This window comes from Vidua macroura, chromosome 13, assembly GCF_024509145.1.
Source record: "Vidua macroura isolate BioBank_ID:100142 chromosome 13, ASM2450914v1, whole genome shotgun sequence".
Lineage (NCBI taxonomy): Eukaryota > Metazoa > Chordata > Aves > Passeriformes > Viduidae > Vidua > Vidua macroura.
In genome coordinates, this window is record NC_071583.1 from 2,548,228 (window position 1) to 2,562,800 (window position 14,573).

The following is a 14,573-nucleotide window of genomic DNA, read 5'->3' on the forward strand; positions in this document are numbered from 1 at the left end:
AACTCCAATTTATCACCTTGCATAATTACCACGGTTCATCTGAATTAATGTGATTTCATGCTTTCTTGAACTTTTGATATTTTTTTCCCCTCATAAATGTTTTGTCATTACATAATCCCAAGTATAATGGTTGCAATTACTTGGTATTGAAATGTGCAATGAATGTTAAGGCATGAGGAGTAAGAGCTCCTTACAAATTAGCCACGCTCCTGAGGACAAATCAATACAATTCCTCACATTTCCACGTGCCTGTGTCAAATTGTGATGGATCATTTCTATTCCCTTTTTTTTTTTTCTTCTGTGTCTCTTATTGCCTGTGATATATTGCAATGGGAGAGGTGTTCCTGCAGTGATGCAGCACAACAGGAATTTCCTCACAGGGAAATGGGGTACAAAGGACAAGCTCAGCACTGTTCCAAGGAAGCTCCTGGTTATGATTTGCTGGGAGTTTTTCCAGCACCTGTGTTATCAGCTGACAATTAGTTACCTTCCTTTGCTCTGGCTGTAATGAGTTAGGGGCCCCATTTGGGTCTGAGTTTGGTGCCTCAACCAGAGAATTTAGGTCTGTTACAACTACAAAGAATAAAAATGAAGCCTATTGAATCTTTTAAATCATCTCAAACTCTGCAAGGCCCCATGCTTCCAGATTTTGAGTTTGCCATTTCTTCTCTCACATAAAGGAAGTCCCAAAAAATTTGGGGTTAAAGCCCTTTTAGCTACAGGTTGTGCCTATCCAAACCACCCCAGACCCCTCCTGGACATGAATCCCTGTTCTTTGCTTCTCCTGAGTACTTTTGTACTGAATTGCCTTGTGATGAGCACCAATCTCTTGCAGCCTGGATACTACAGGGTGTGTTATGGAAATATCCTTCTTTCTCCAAGTATCTCCCAAAGGAATGGCTAATCTTCTCCCTACAACTTCCACTACAAAGTGAACTCTCTTTTTCAGCTTTCCAAACTGCACTAAACTTGCTGAACAAACCCTCTGACAGTTCCTTTTGTCTTGATAATACTGTCAATACATTAATCTTTTCCCGTTAGCATCTAATCTCAATTTTTTAAATGTTCTAATTGATTTTCTATGAATTCAATTCTGAGATTAAGAGCGGTGTTATCTCTAATTAAGGTGTCTGAAAGCTGCTTAGTATTTCCCATTTCCTGCCTTTTAAATACTTGGATTTTCTCCTCAACACCTGAGGAGTTCCCCTGCTCCATTTGAAGCACTCGTGAGCCTTTACCAGCTCAGGTCTGGATGATTTGGAGCTGAGTCAGCCAGGAGCAGCCTGGATAATGCCTGAGTGTCTCCTTTCACCAGGACAGGTTAAAAATCCACTGGAATTCCCACTTTTGTTCTCATTTCCACCTTAGGGGAGCACTGCATCCCAGAGTGGGTAAAGGGAAAGCTGCCCTGTGCCCCAAAACTCCCTGATGGAGTTGCTTGTCAAAAAGAGAGGGAAAACCACAATCACCGGGTCCTGTCCTTCTCCAAAGCTGTGTAATCATCCAAAGACCTTCATCAGTGCTTCCTTATTTAGTTAAATTACTTTGGAGCTTCCAAGGGCAAGGACCTGTAATTTACACTTCAGGATGAACACAGGCCCCAGGTCCTCAGTTCAGCTTAAATGATCTGAATGGCCAATCCAGGCACTAATTTTCAAGGTGGGGAACAATAATTTCTGCCACAGTCTGATTGCCTTATTCAATTAAAGAGTGAAAATGCCCTTTACAAAGTAATATCAAGCCTCTCTAGAGGAAAGAAGTGGAAGGTCACAATTAAATTAAACAGGGAGGGTGAGGTGAGAGGGGGGAAAAACCCTGAGCTGGCTTGATTTTAGTTCGTGCACCAACAAACCCAGAGCACAGAAACATCTGCTGGGAAGCTGTAGAGCTGGTCTACATCTGGCCTTTGTTATTTCCCCCCCTGCTTTTACAGAGTTAGCAGCATAAAATATTAAATTTCTCTTCTGAACTGAGCACAGGACTTGCTCTGAGCAGTAAGTGTTGACACAGCCTTAGGGCTCCTGCTCCAAAGCCCATCTGCAGGCCAGAGGCACAGCTGAGGAGCTGCCCCTCTCCCAGGGAGGGGCACAGAGGGAATATATGTTAAATATTTTATATTCCTCAACAGTTTTCTCACTTGTCACGGCACAGTTCATTTGTCACTTGTCATCACCAGAGTCACTTCGCCGTCTGCAGGAGTTTTCTCCAGACTGGAGAGCTCTTAAAGACAGATTTCTCTCCCTGGGCTGAACCTCCAGGGTCAGATTCATCCCTGCTGCAACTGCACTGATTCTCCTGACTTCCAGGGGAGACAGCCCTGGCTGCTGTGCTGTCCTTTTGGCAGGGGGGTTAATTCTTATCCAAACCCTCTTCTCCTTCATATTCCCACTGCTCCCACAGCAACCTGTTTTTAACTACATGGAGATGGTTCAGGAACTTCTCCCTTCCCTCAGACCTTGACCTTGTTGTTGGGGACATGTATCTGTACCCTTGTCCTGCAGGAAGCACCTCTGGCATCTCTGCCCTGGCTTCTGATGGATACAGTTCCACTTAAGGCCCCTAATTCTTTTTATAATGCTTCTACCAACAAAACAATAATCAAGGCTCATAATACACACAATAAAAAATGGCAAGGAAGAGAGGAGAAGTGGCAAGGAAGAGAGGAAAAGTGGCAAGGAAGAAAGAGCTCTCACACACTGCTGAGAGTGTCTGCGCCTGTTTCAGCCCTTCCCAAATTCCTGCCCAGCCCTTTGAAGATCTTGATCCAGCACAGAATTACTTCTCGTAGAACTACCCTGAGTTACCTCCAGCCCCTTCTTTGCCTCCCTCATTGCAGCTGCAAAGCCCTCAAAGAATTCCTTCCAATGGGAATCTCAAGGTTTACCCGAGCGATCGATGCAGGGGATTTTTGGATGTGAATCTCGTCAGTGGGATTTCAGGTGTAGGTTACGTTATTTGTTCTTGCTGTAGCATTTAGAAATGGATATTTACAGCTCAGTGCATTCTCTGTGCCAGATGTGGTTTTCCTGTTGAGAAAAGCAACGCCTGTGACCTCATTCCTTCACTCCATGAAAAGTCCAAATGTTAAACACTGCTCCTCCTTCTCCAGTATCAGCTACAGAACAGACAAGTTTACTTGCTACCTTAAAACATTACACAGGACCAACCTTCACTGCAAAAATAACTGATCAATTAATTTCATTATTTTTATTAGAAAAAAAAAAAAAAGCCAATCATTTATTCCAAATAATTCAGTATTTTTTTTCCCCTTGCAAACCTCCACCATAACTTCTTTTGTCACGCCAAAAAATGAACAATCTCATGTGAACATCAAGGATATTTCACTCAATAATTTGTTGAAATCTACATCATCTTGTCTGTAATGAAAGGAGAGCAGATAAAATAGCAAATCACCCAGACTGCAAACTGGTTTTATCCTTGCCCAGTATTAAATTTTATCAATCAGAGTCTATCAGCTCCAGGACCTGTGGATGCTTTGTTCCCCACCATATCTCAATCACATATATTGCTTTTCCAATACAACTGGGAATGGGTTGATTTAGGATAAACACTTTTAAAGGACCTAAAGAAGAGTAAATAATATAGAACTAAAAGATAATCTTCAAATACTTCTGTGTTCCCTATTGCTACTTTATCTGCCTGGTTCACTGCCTGTAATGCTCCTTACGACCTCTTTTCAATGTAGATCTCTGTTTCACAGATTAAAAAACTCGTTTTATAATAAAAGTCTAAGGAACTAACCTGGAATAAAGCAGCTTTAACCAAGTGCTGATAGAGCAGAGCCTTGAACACAGTGGTTAAGTACTCTGAGAGAGATGTTTAAACCTTTGGAAAGGCAGAAAAATGGAATTTCTGATGTGCCTGGTCTGTAACAATTTAAAATAAGCAGGACACTTGGTATCAATGGACATCACATGGGCTCTGAGAATGCAGAGGAGACTAAAAAAGGGAATGATGGAGAAAGCAAACCCCCTTCCTTATGGAGATACACCCATATCTCCTGGTTTTAAGATTCCAGGCTGTTCTTTGTGTCTTCAGGAATGTCAGGAGATTTGCATAATCCTATTCTCGTGATATCAGAGGTTTAAAATAGAAGTTCTATTATCACCCTGCCTTGTCCTGTCAGCAGGCAGGTGAAACCCTTCCAGGCTTCCTGCTTCATCACTGCTGAGTGGCAATTCCTGCTTTTCCTGGAGCCTGTGAGAGGCTCTGTGTGCACAGAATTCTGCAAAGAAATAAACACTGGGAAGCTCAACGGGGAGAGGAGATGAGCTGAGCGTGGTGAGGTCGTGCAGCGCTGTTGGTCTTGGAGTGATTCAACTGCATCACTTCAGAGGGTTCTCTGCATGTGCTCTGCTCAAAGTGGCCTTGAAGAATGTCCAGTGCCCCAGTTTGGGGTGGGTAGAGCAGGACAGTGACCCCTTAGAGACCCCTCCCTGTTGGAACCAGCCCAGAGGAGGCCACCAAGTAGATCAGAGGGCTGGAGCACTTCTCCTGTGAAGACAGCTGGGAGAGTTGGGGCTGTTACTCCTGGAAATGTCACATTCCTTACAGCAATGGTTCTCGCCTGGTTTTTCCTGATTTTCTAAAGAAACTCTGTGAAATAAAGGGGTAAAAAGGAAAACAAGCCTGAGGCTGCTGGGTCTGCTCCATGGAGAGCATCCATTAAGCAAAGATCTTGGTATGGTCTCCTGCCATGGGAACTGCTGCAGAGAGAGCTGGAGCATTGGCACAGAGTGTCCATAACAGTCAGAAGTGATAAATGAAAGTTCTCTTTCTTTCCACTCCACGCAGAATTTTGACAAAATACAGGGTTTATTTTCTGTAACTCATTTTACTCAGAACCTGGCTCCCAGCTCCCCACACCAGGGAGGGTGGCTGCTGCTGCTGCTGCAGTGATATTGGATTCTACCTGTGCTTAAAAGTCCAGAAGGCAATTTTGAGCTGTGAGCCTGTTTAGTGACATATGGAAGAGATGACAGCAGCACTTCCATCCTCCAGACAGGATCGATCCACAGCAAACACTCCCGCTGCAGGTTGCATTTGTTCCTCACCCACTGAAGATGCAGCCTGGGAGGTGTTACCAGGATCACCAGGAGAGCTGTTTATGGCTGATTCTCCACAAGTCTGCAGTTCAGATGTGTTTCTGCATCAGAGGAAGTGGGGTTGGAATGAGATGAACTCTAAGGTCCCTCCCAAACCATTCTAGGATTATATAGAAGGCCACCCTTTTAAAACAGAGAGGTGGGGTCAGTGCATTACTCAGCATGTGTAGGGTAGAGAATGGTGCTAGAATGAGGAGAGAGACTGAGAGAATTGGGATTGTTCAGCCTGGAGAAGAGAAGCTTTGGGGTGACCTCATGGTGGCCTTCCAGTGTCTGAAGGGAGCTACAAGGTGGAGAGATACTTTAGAAAGGTCCTGGAAGGACAAGACAAGGGGGAATAGCTTCCAAAGTGACAGAGGGCAGGGTTAGGTGAGATACTGGGAGGAAATTCCTCCCTGTGAGGGTGCTGAGGCCCTGGCACAGGGTGCCCAGAGCAGCTGGGGCTGCCCCAGGATCCCTGGATGTGTCCAATGCCAGGCTGGACAGGGCTTTGAGCAGTCTGGGGAAGTGGAAGGTGGCAGAGGGTGGAAGTGGATGAACTTTGATGTCCCTTCCAACCAGGCCATTCCATAATTCTCTGTAGATAGAGGCAAGTCTATGGCTCTACCTGACATGTCCCTAAAGGGGAAAAGGGAATTTAGAAAGCCAAGTCAACCTTTTGGGGATGTATTTTTGACGATGAACTTTTCCTGGCACTGGCAAGCTGAGATCTTCCTGCTCCTCAGTTATCAGCTGGTCATCCCTGAGTGCCTGTTCAGTGCTGAACTGAGCAGTTTATGCCTCCTTTTGTGAAAGAAAGGCACTGCCAGAGTTCATTGCTGCAATCATCTACCAGGGAGCCTGATCAGTATTCCAGCCCTCGTGTGCTGTGATGAATTAACAATCAGCTTAAAGACCCAGAGAGCTTTACTCCAGGTGGTAGTTACAACAGCTAGCACACCTTTTAATCAAATACAATTGTTACAGAGGGATTTCTGGACACACACAGCACCACAACACAACCCAGCCAGAAGTGTAGGTGCCATTTAGCCTTAAATTCATGCATGTCCAGACTTTGCAAATTCAGCCTATCTGATCCAAGCCTATTGATTTTTCCATTTTCTGTTTCAAAGCATACACTGCCAGTGAAAAGGGTTATGACATCCTGAGGCTGCTGGATTGCTTTGTGATGTTTCTGTAATTTGTGTGCACTCAAAGGTAAATAACATGATGAAGTAATCAGATGAAAAGTGGGCTTTCATGCTGGCTGAGCATCTCCCATCCAGCCCCTCCAACAGGGCTCTGCTAAAGCTCAGCCTGTCACCATCCAGCAAATGCTAAATGGCTTTGATTTGGTTTAATATATTCCTCCCTGAAATGGTTAAATGCTAATGATGGGCCCTTTTTTCGTGTGTTTCGGAATGGCAAAAACTCAGTCCAGGAGGAATTACTGCCTCTAATTGGTTATTTCAGCAAAACTGTGTCTTCTGTCTCTGACAAAAAGCACGTGGAAGCTCTTGGGAGCTGCAGATTTCATTCCAAGCGCTCCAGCACTGCCACTCTGAGCCACACTGCTGTGAGCACATCATCACTGGCCAAGAGCAGGGAGGGTGGCAGTGTCAGGAAAATGCTGTTGAGAATAAGCACCAAGCAAAGCCCTTGAGCACCACTTGGAAAACCAGGAGAATGTGGTTGGAGCCCAAAACCTCCAAGGAGAAATCTTTCCTGGGTCTGTAGCATTGTGGGGAACTTTAAAATACAGAGTCTAATGGCTCCACTGTGTGTTCTCCTGTGGGGTTCAGGGCAAAGTGACTGATTCTAGGCATGAAATTAGATTGTTGTTGTTGTTTCTGAGAATTTCAGTCTGAGAAAGCTGCAATCATCATGACTTTTATCATCAAGGGTAGAATAATTTGACTGAGAATCTAATTTAAGATCCTAAGCAGCAAGATGCTTTCAATTAACACTGAATTTTCTGGGTTTATGCCCTGAATAATTATGAATTAGGTTTGCATTTGATTCTTTTTCATTGTGGAGTCCCTTTTTATTCTAGTTTGTTTAATTGCACTTCTTATTTCTCCTGCATATTCCTTAATGCCTCTGCTATAGATGTGTTTGAGAACTAAAAGAATAAGTAACAGGCCTGGACAGGCTGTTTCATGCAGCCTGTTATAGGCATTTCCCTCAAGACCAGTTGTTTGCACACAGTTATTTTTGCTTAAAACTGAGGAAATAATTAAAGCAAATCCCCTGTGTGCCTTGGGAGAAAGTTCTGGTTAAAGCCATACTGAAGCAGTTTTCCCCAACAGGTTTTTGTTTGTCTCTTTTAAAGGCATGAAATGCCTTAAACAAAAAATGCCTTAGGAAAAATTTCATCACTGAAAGAGTGGCCAAGCTTTGGGACTGGCTGCTCATGGAAGTGATGGAGTTGCCATCCTTGGAAGTGTCCAAAAAATGAGTAGATGTGAAATGTTGTGATGTGGTTTATGAGCAGGGGGAGATTGGGCAAAGGCTGAACTTGATGATATCAAAAGTCTTTTCCAACCCTGTTAATTCTGTGATTTTGTGATTCTGTGACTAAAGATGGAAAATACCTCCAACCTACGACCTAACACGACCTTATGAGCTACACCATGGCACTGAGTGCCTCATCCAGCCTTTTTTTAAACACCTCCAGGGACAGTGACTCCACCACCTCCCTGGGCAGCCCCTTCCAGTGCCCAGCCAACTTATTCTGTGAATAACTTTTTCCTAATATCCAGCCTAAACTTCCTCTGCTGCAGCTTAATCTACTGATTCTGTGACTCTAAGCTGTGTAAAAGCTGAAGGAAAAGCTCTCATGTCCTCATCTCTTCTTCAAGCGGAGTCGGGCCTAGTTCCAAGATGAACTTCCCAAGCCTTTGACTTCATTTTAGGCTGAGCTGAAGTGTTCCAGGTGACCTTGTGCTGGGTGTCACCACTGACCTGGACGGGGAGAAGCCCTGTGGGTGGCAGGCCATGACTCCAGCCTCCAGCCTGTCGATTTCTCTCGGGGTTCCTAAGGGTCAGGGTGACCCCGAGAGAGATTGTGAAGAGTCTTTGCTTCCCCAGCCCGAACAATGGCAAAGAAGGAGCCTGAAATGCTTCCAATTGTGCTTTCAAGGTTGTTTATTTCTTGTTATCTAAATGTTCTTTCTCTGGCCTGCTGAGCTCTGCCTAGCAAGGAGGCCATGGCCATCTGCCCTCGAGCCCTGGGCGGCTCTCACCTTATACACTCAAAACTACGTGTCTGTGTTTCCAATTTATTACCAATTCCTATCATCTGTGTTAGACTGTGAATCTCTACTTTAAACCAACAGAAAAGTGTCACCAGCACAGCAAGACATGGAGGTCAAGAAGAAAGGAAAGAAGGCCAGGACATGCCCAAATCCCTCCATCTTGTACCCCCTTGAACCCTATTCTAAAAATCTCAAAATTCTACTTTCCCACCCTGTGTTAATTCAACTACCACACTGCTCAAACCCTTGTGGCTTGTAATTCCTCACACAGAGTTGGCAGCTTTTTCCATGGGCTAAAATGGAAGCCACAGGTGTTTTTGACTTCGTGCCAAGGTCTCCAAGTCCCCTGCCAGGGTCTCGAGGCAGCCAGGGCAGCCAGAGGGATGTCCTGGACTATGACACCAGCCTGGACAAGGACAAGGACAAGGACAAGGACAAGGACAAGGACAAGGACAAGGACCCTGATCCCGTTTTTGGCTCTGGCTGCACAAGCCGAGGCCTGACACCAAAGCTTTGCAAACTTCCACCTCAACAACTGCAAAAACACACGTGGGCTGCTCCAAATGTAGTGCTGGCAGGGGAGCAGGAGGCGTGCAGGATTCATAGGGAGCTTTCAAGTTTATTTATGACAAAACAAGCCTTGTGCAGGAAGTGGGGATGCCAAGGGCCTGCCATCCTAATGCATTTATGTGCTCCCTCTCCCTGATGCTGTCTCTCATTTTCAGCTTGTAGCTTTAATAATCTATGCCACTGCCTTCTGTACAATATTCCTCCTGCAGCTTTCCTTTGACAGCTCTGGTTTTAATAGAGGATAAGCACCAAACTCCAGCTGAATCTGAAGACATATTTCTAATCTCGTCCCGCATTTATTTTGCTTCTCAGAGAACTTCCTATCTTGAACAGAGGAAAAAAGTATTTTTTATATATTTAGGTGACATGTTGAATAGGTTTCTGGAGGTATCATTAATTCAAACTCCAACTCAGAGTTAGTTACCTTGTAGTAAAGAGACAAATACACGTAAACCCTGGTGCTTGGATAATAGGTTTGATTTGATTCTTTATCAGGGAGTTTGCAATAATGTGCCAGGCATTCCAGTCCAGGGAAGAATCCCATTTTGTGAGGTGTTGAAGGAAAGTGTCATCACAACAACGTGCCTGCCTGCCTGGATTTTAAGATATACCCTGAAGTATTGGTTGAAACAAAGAATTAAATTGGATGGCAACATGAAAATAAGAAACGAGGAAATGTTGACTGTAAAATAAGAGTTTCAAGGTAATTTGTTCCACTGTTCTCATCAGGTCATTATGATATTTTCCATGTGGGTTTTTTTTTTCCTATTGTAAGACAACTTAAAACTCCCAGTTCTGCACTGATGCTGCTAAATTGAAGCATTTTCCTGTAAATTTGTGCTTGTCAGTGTAAATAACAGCCTTTGATTTGTCTGTCCTCTCTCTTCTCCATGGGGAAGGAGGTAAATATCTGTCACCACTACTGGAAAAGTGGTGTAGTGCTTGATTATGGGATAAATTTAGGATTCTGTGGTGCTGCTAGAGCTGGAGGACTGGAGCAGGCTGAGGGCTGGGGGCAAACCAGACCCAGCTCTGGCATCTGCTCCCTGCAGGAACTTTGGGAAGTGTTTGGGTGGGGGTGTAAAGCTTAAATAAAGGAGCTGCTTGATATAAAATGCTGAATAATCACCACAGCCTTCTTTCTCTCACAGATATTCCTGTTTTTCCTTTCTCCCCCTTTTTTTTTTTAATTTTATTTTTTTTTTACACCCCGTTTGTGCCTTCATTTAAGGATATTCCCTTTCCTTAGGTCATTTCCCAGCTCCCTCCCTGGCCTGCCTTGGTTCCTTGGGGATTACAGACTCCATGGACAATTTGGAGGTGGCTGTCTATTCTTGCTCCTTTCTGAAATGGAATTTGTCCCGTCACTAATCAACTTTCACCTACAAATCTCAAAAAGATTTCCCACACAGGAAGTCTGGCTTGAAAAAAAAAATGTTTCAGCAGAAAAAGTGGTAAAATAATGAAACTTTTTTTTTTTTTTTTTTTTTTTTACATTTGACCAGCTCTTGGAAATCAAAGCTGTTTGAGAAATTCAGGGTAAAACATTATTAAATGAGGTACCAGTGATACACCTTTTGATCAGGTCTGCTGAAAGAGACTCTGTGAACCAGCCTGACCTCTGATGTCTCCTTTGTGTAACCCCTGTGACACGAGGTTTGCTATGAGAAATGGAACAAGATTAATAATTAATCCGTTTGCTGGTGTCTGAAATAGTGACACAAGGTTGGCTTTAGTCACATGTTTTATTAATGAGCTTTGAAAACAATTGCCTTCTCCCAGCAACAGACTGCTCTGAGCTTTAGACTGGAAAAAAAAAGGGCTGGAGGGAATATCTGGAGTTTTTTGGTTGTCACTGTTGTTCCCCCCCTCCCCAGGGCGTTCACAGAACTCGGTCACTGCATCCAAACCTTGTGGAAAAGGTTGTGAAGCTGTGAAGGAGTGAAGTGGGGAGCAAAGATGAAATAAACTTTAAATCATCTCAAGACAGACAATGGGCTCGACCTGAGGGAGCTGAAATATGAAATATTTCAGAGAGCAGCTCACACTTTTACACATTGTGTAAGGAAAAGGAGTGTTTCTTTGGTAATGTAAAAAAAAAAACAACAAAAAAAAAAAATCAGTGTGCCAATTAGGGGAACAATGTTTTTGTGTCTCAATTAGACCTCATTAGCTACAGAAAACTCAAAGCCCAACTTTTTGCAACAATTCCACCCCCCAGCTGTAGCTACCTGAGGGATAACAACAAAACCACTGTCCTAAAAAGTGAGAACACCTTTATTAAGTGAAGATAATTGTGCTCATCTTCCTTGACCTTTCAATTTCCTGATTTTTATTCTGGCTCCCGAGGGCAGCAGCCATCAGATGTCTGGTTTTGTTATTAATATTTACCAGGAACATTTTGGTTTTTTTAGGAATAAGCAGTGCAGAAGGAAGTCAAACCTTTTGGACAGAATCCCCAATGATCCTTTAATTACCCAATAAATTACAGTCCATGTGCAGAATTAATAGGAAAATAATGCTCTAATAAATATGATCTTCCCAACTTACATGCAAATTGAAGCTTTGCCTTCCTGCTCAGAATTGTTCCAAATGAATTTGTGGCCAAACACTGGTATGTTCCAATATCCTGATTTTTATGTGGGTTATTGATTGCCAAGCTGCCTCCAACCAACCTGTAGTGATAACTCATGGTAAGATCAATATCTGTGCCATTTTGCTTCCACCTTTGAGGGGAAAAAAATCAAATTATGCTTATAATTTACAGAGCCTATTCATATTTATCTTAAATAGTGTGCTGTAGCATACCTGTAATGATAAAAATGTAGTTAAACATCACAAAATTAGATCATTTTTCACACACGACTGCTTCTTACATCAATCTTAATGATAGCAATAATGGTATTCTTTGGAAAATCTTTACTTGAGTCACCAGTGTTCACCCAAATGTCCACAAAAAGTAATTATAACTTATTCACACGAAGTTATCCATTCAGTCCAGAGGGGGGTTTATACCTTGTCTACAACTACATTATTTTTTACAATATGAATGGTACCTGAATGTGCTTTACAGTCCTTGCAAATGATTAATCATGAATTTGGCAACAAAAATGCTTTGGAGATGTAGATCAGGAGGGATTGCACTTCAGAGGGCAGAACAAGAGCTGAGAGGGAAGTTTTTATCCAGCACGTCTGAGACTGATCATTTAACGATGAGAACACTGCTATTTTAAATCTTCATTTGTCCCCGTTAGTCCACTAAGCAGAAAATGGATTGTGTCTGCAACATTACCCAGCTGTTTACAGATGTCAAAATACAATTTCTCTTTCAAAGAAAATAAATATTATGTGTTTCAGGAAGGGAATTCTTGTGGCTTTGCCATTAGTCACGCTAGGGTTGAATTCTCCTTGCTCACGTGGGGGCCAAAGGAAGGATGAAGGACTCAGCCACTGAGGCCTGCAAGTTTTGGGTTTGTTAATGGCACTTTTCAGGTGGTCAGCAATCCTAAAACTTCACAACCAGGTATTCTCTCCTCCCGATTTTATATCAGAGCCACCTCCTCAGCCTCTATCATTTGTGTTGATCTCTGGGTGTGATTCCAAGCCCTCCATTGGGTGGAAGGGTCATACAAAAATTGCCAGTGGCTCACTTTGGGTTCCTGGCAGTGCCCAAACCAAGGGCAATCATCTCCTTGTTAATCATCTGAAGGATCACAGCATAAAAATGATCCATTTCTGCTCATTTGCAGAGCTCCTGACAGCGAGGGCAGCTCCCCCAGGTAACAAACTGAAGCAAACTCACACTTTATCCCTGGAAATCTGACCTGGATGCACAGCACAGGATTTTGTGAGTCCCCTCCCAGCCCTCTCTCCACAGGAGCTGGTTTTGTGCTGGAGGATTTCCACACCGGGCTCTGCAATGCAATTCTGTGCTCCAAGGGAAATCTCCACGAGTACAGGGAGTGCCCTGACCTTCAAGTGAGCCCTTGTTGTTTTGAAAGATAATGACTGCCTAAATATGAAATCAATGGAATTCTGTGAGCAAGTTCTGATAATGTGAAATCATTTCTTTGGGTTGCTCTCTCCCCTTTCATGGATGCATCCACACTGAAAAATTTGGGTGCAACACTCAACTCTCAGGAATTCTTCCTACGAATTCCAACTGATTTTTGGTGTTTCTGTACCTCTCCTCAATTCCTTTTTGATATTTGCTTTAGTTGGTTTAGGTTTTGCTGTTATTTTAGGGTATTACCGTTAGCATTTTGCCGTATTTCAGGATTTACATATGCTCCAAGTTGTCTAAAGCTTTCCATTTTCTAATCTAAGATATTCTGGTATTTAATTTGCCAGTTCTCTTTAATTTCAGAATCAATCACTAAAATAACTGCTGTCATCATTGCATGGCTCCCAATTAAGATCTATAATTGTTTTTCCAAACAAATGTGAAGACGTTGGCTTAGCTGCTGCAAATGAATTCTTCACAGTATCCACATAATCATTCTAATCACCATGGTACAATGATTATTAAACTTTGCATATAGATCAGGGGTTCAGCTCCTGGTGTGGGCTTTTTCCCTAATTAATATGTTTACATCACTGAGGGAAGCGAATTAATGAATTCATGTGGTAGACAATGATTTAATGACTTTGTGCGTTCTGCAGTGTATTAATACACAGAAATCTGGATAATTATTTTAGGGAATTTTTAACATAAACACGTTAAGGCAGAGATCATCGATGTATTTTTGTGAATTTTTTCATGCAACCATTGGGAAATATTTTTCCTCAATTATGGGAAATGCATTCTGGATCATTTTTTTTTCACCAATTATTTTTTAAACTTTAAAAAATTTCCTATATTCTGATGCTGAATTGATCAGTTCCACAGGAGCCCGAGGACTGCGAGTGGGTATATGCTCACATGATTTAATAAATTCTCTTTTCAGCGTGCTGCTATAATAAAAATATCAATATTTTTATGACTTCATTGTGTTCTATATTTCTCAGATTATTTGCATTCAAATGGAAATGTCCTGCCAAGCCACCTGAGGCTTTCTTGTAATTGAGAAAAGGATTTGCAAAACCTCCCTTCATGTACAGCACTTCCAGTGAGGAAGAAAATAGGAAGTGTAAAAACCCTTGCCCGTGAACAAGGCAGCAGAGGGTGAAGGAGTTTTTAATCCCACCCCACTTTTGAGGCAGAATCTGCACTGAGCCAAGGAACAGCATTCCAGGGAAAAGCACATGAGAGCAGGGCTGCATTTTCTTTGTCCAGGGTGGATTTTTGGGATTACTGGGAATCGTTCTCCAGCTTGATGCAATGATTATGGACATACTTGATGTCATTTGCAATCCTTGCAGACTTTGTGCTCTGTTCCCTCCCTTTCATTTGTGTGCTCCAGTTATCCTCGTGCTGCTTGGATTTGGACTGGATTTGAATCTCTTTATCTCCTTTTAGTGCAGCACTCTGTGTTGGGCTGAAATATTAAAATGTTGTTCTAACCAATGCTGCTTATGCTGCCCTTGGATTTATTTATTGGTTCCATTGACTCCTCCCTGAGAAGATTATGGAGGGGAAAACACCCTTAATTTCCAGCTTGCATGAAAATGCAGGATTGTGGGATTGCTCTGGATATTAAAT

General features: G+C 42.8%; 1 protein-coding gene across 1 annotated transcript in view; it reads right to left on the bottom strand.

Annotated features, from left to right (window-relative positions):
• The window catches only part of LOC128814001 (contactin-6-like), a 125,554-nt gene that overhangs the window by 64,431 nt on the left and 46,550 nt on the right, over positions 1 to 14,573 (bottom strand). Inside the window, exon 4 of the mRNA XM_053989503.1 lies at positions 11,483 to 11,607. Within this exon, the coding sequence (XP_053845478.1) occupies positions 11,483 to 11,607 (125 nt within the window). The remainder of the gene's footprint in view (positions 1 to 11,482; positions 11,608 to 14,573) is intronic.